The following is a 2,806-nucleotide window of genomic DNA, read 5'->3' on the forward strand; positions in this document are numbered from 1 at the left end:
AGTTGGTAGCGTGGAAAATGTTTTAGAAATAAGAAAAGATTGCAAATGTTTTGGAAATGAAAAAACCCTCTTAATATCCCAAAAATGACAAACTCTTTAGGAACAAAATATTTTGTAAATAAACACACACAGAATTTTACTTAAAAACTTATAATTCATAAAAATGTAATCATTAATTTATTAGTATTTTTTTATTTTAGGTCACTATTTAAAATAAATAAATTAAATTTGTGTCAAAATAATCATTTGGTACTCAATTCTCAAAATAGAGTGATCTTAAAAGTTATGATTTTACATGATTTGTTTTATTATGTATGTTCAGAGAGAATCTTTGATCGCTTTGGTCGGATGATTTGTTTTATTGTTTATCTTTGCGTATGACTTTCATAATGGATTCTATTACAGCCACATTTTTATTTGGTGTGCGTTACTTTCACTGGCATTTTTACGCCGTAAGGCGTTTCCCTTTGGGATTAACTTCCCTGTATGCCACCGTGTAATGTTTTGAGCCGTTGATCCGTTGTGTTAGACGATTAGATGCCTGTTAATCGTTCGATCAATGGAAGGTAGGTGGAACGGTTCAATGGAAGGTAAGTGGAACGGTTCGATGAGTCGGATGAGTCGGCTCTGGCTGAGCAGTCCAGGTTCGTGGTGTTCATCATGGCGGACGCAATTCTGAGATGCTCAAACAGCCTGGGCTGTAGCCAGACCTGCTGGCTCTAATGTGGCTGTGGATGCTCAATGCTGAAGCCTAGAGTTGGATGCTCAATGCTGAAGCCTAGAGTTGAGGAGAGGGATGTATACTGGGTTCTCAAAGAGGAGTTCAGGGAGTTCAGGGCTGAATTGAGCTATTCCTGTTTTGTCAATAAATGATCTGCGGGTGATCTTGATTCTACTGGCTGCCATCGGAGCGAACCCACTAAACGCGTCACTGGACCATGAATTGTACTCGAAACACTGCCAGGAATTCGTTCCTGCGCCAAAAGCCGTCAACAAAGAGGGGGCTTATTCAACGAAGAACAAAGAGGGGGGCTTATTCAACGAAGAAGCCCACGGATTGACCTTTTACCACGCTTCATACGAGGGAGGAGATCCGATCTTTAACCAGAGTGACCTCACACGGTCGAATTCCGTCTCGTTTTCCGTCTCTGATCTGTGGCAAACCGAGCGGGAAGACGTCTTCCAATTCAAGGGGCGTTTAATGGTTCAAAGCAAGAGGTATGGAGCAGCTGCTATCAATCGTCACTTTCAGAGGCCACCGTCCCATTTCAAGTTCGCTCGCCCGCCGCGGTGGATGTCGAGAGGTCGAGTGTTGGTGATCTTTGCAGAGGGTTTCTACTCAAATTCATCGCAAAGGATATGTATGCTTGGATTGGGTGAGAGGTATTTTCTGAACGGTTCTTCTATGACTTTCTTGGCTTCTGTTAAGTTTTCTTATTCCAAAACGAGCACCCTTGTGAGTGGTTTGATCAATGGGACTGTAGAGAGGTTAGATAAAGAGAATTCCTTCGAGCCCATATCAATTTATGCAATGTATGATGGGTTTTATGAGTACACTAGGGTTGAGGATGCCAAAAGGGTTTGTTCAGTCAGGAAGCCTGATGTTTTGGATGCCAATAAAGATATCTTGAAAAGTGGCACTCTCTGTAATTTGCGCTCGTTGAGAAGGCCTCTAGATTTGGTGTGGAACCGTGAGTGCAGTGGAAGGGATTGTAGTCCATTCAATGTGAGTGATCGAGGATCGCTTCCGAACAGTATGTTGATTGAGAATTTGAAATGTACTCCACAAGGGCAAGTGCATGGGTTTTTTCGATTCTCCAATCTGTGGAATTCAGGCTTGAGGTTTACCTTGCCAGAGATCATGTTGACTGGGGAGGGTGTATTTGATGCTGAAAAGGGTCAATTGTGTATGGTAGCCTGCCTTATTGAAAATGGCGGAAGAGTATTGAAGAAGCTTTCTGAGGAGGATTGTGGTATCAGCATTTCAATGCAGTTTCTGACGACTTTAACCGTTGTGGATAGGTATATGGTTGTGGGTCATGTTCAGAGCCAGAAGGGTAATATTGATTCTATGTATTTTAAGAATTTTACATTCAAAGGTCCTGCTGGAATCGATCGAGTAATGGGAACTATCATGAATTTGCCCAATTTGCAGTACAAGTATACGAAACTTGACCAGGTGAGGAAGGTTTGTAATAAGACATTCGCGGAAGGGGAGATGTCTTTGGTAAAGAATCAGGTAAGAAGGTACCCAGATGGGTCCTCCTTTGGGGATCTGGGTTTTGATGTTTCCGTTGAGAATTCTGGGAAGTGGAGAATGCAGGGTTATGCGTATCCATTTACTGTTGGAAATAGATACGAGAGAGATTTGCAGCTTCGCCCCTTAGACAGAGTTGTTGCGACACATGGATTTAATCATGGGGGTGGCCCGTTGAATGTCAGCTACAATTTAAAATTTAGGATGCCCTTTCGATAGAAGTGGGACGAAACCTCTCAAGCCACTGAATCGTTTGTACATTTCTCTTCTATATCAGCAGAGGGCATATATAATCCTCTAACAGGATTGTTGTGCATGATTGGATGTCGCCATGTTGGCTCATCGGGGAGGGACATTGAAGGTGATATGGATTGTCAAATTCATATAAAGGTCAAGTATGCTTCCTTAAATCCGGAGCAACATTCTAAAGAGCATATTAGTGGGACTTGTCTCTCTTTCACTAACGGCTGCTGTCATCTATATCCAACTCGTGCATGTTAGGAGACATCCAAATGTACTGCCATTTGTCTCTCTGTTGATGCTCACTGT

General features: G+C 42.3%; 1 protein-coding gene across 1 annotated transcript; it reads left to right on the forward strand.

Moving 5' to 3' along the window:
• The first annotated feature begins 389 nt into the window (after positions 1-389).
• LOC149235683 (uncharacterized) lies at positions 390-2,476 on the forward strand. Its single transcript, XM_089368628.1, has 3 exons — positions 390-484; positions 571-644; positions 912-2,476. Exons 1-3 carry the CDS (start codon positions 390-392, stop codon positions 2,474-2,476), a joined length of 1,734 nt encoding a protein of 577 aa, XP_089224754.1.
• Positions 2,477-2,806: the final 330 nt, after the last annotated feature.

Source organism: Pinus tabuliformis, chromosome 8, assembly GCF_031772625.1.
Source record: "Pinus tabuliformis cultivar Carrire ecotype Pingquan chromosome 8, CPIR1, whole genome shotgun sequence".
NCBI lineage: Eukaryota > Viridiplantae > Streptophyta > Pinopsida > Pinales > Pinaceae > Pinus > Pinus tabuliformis.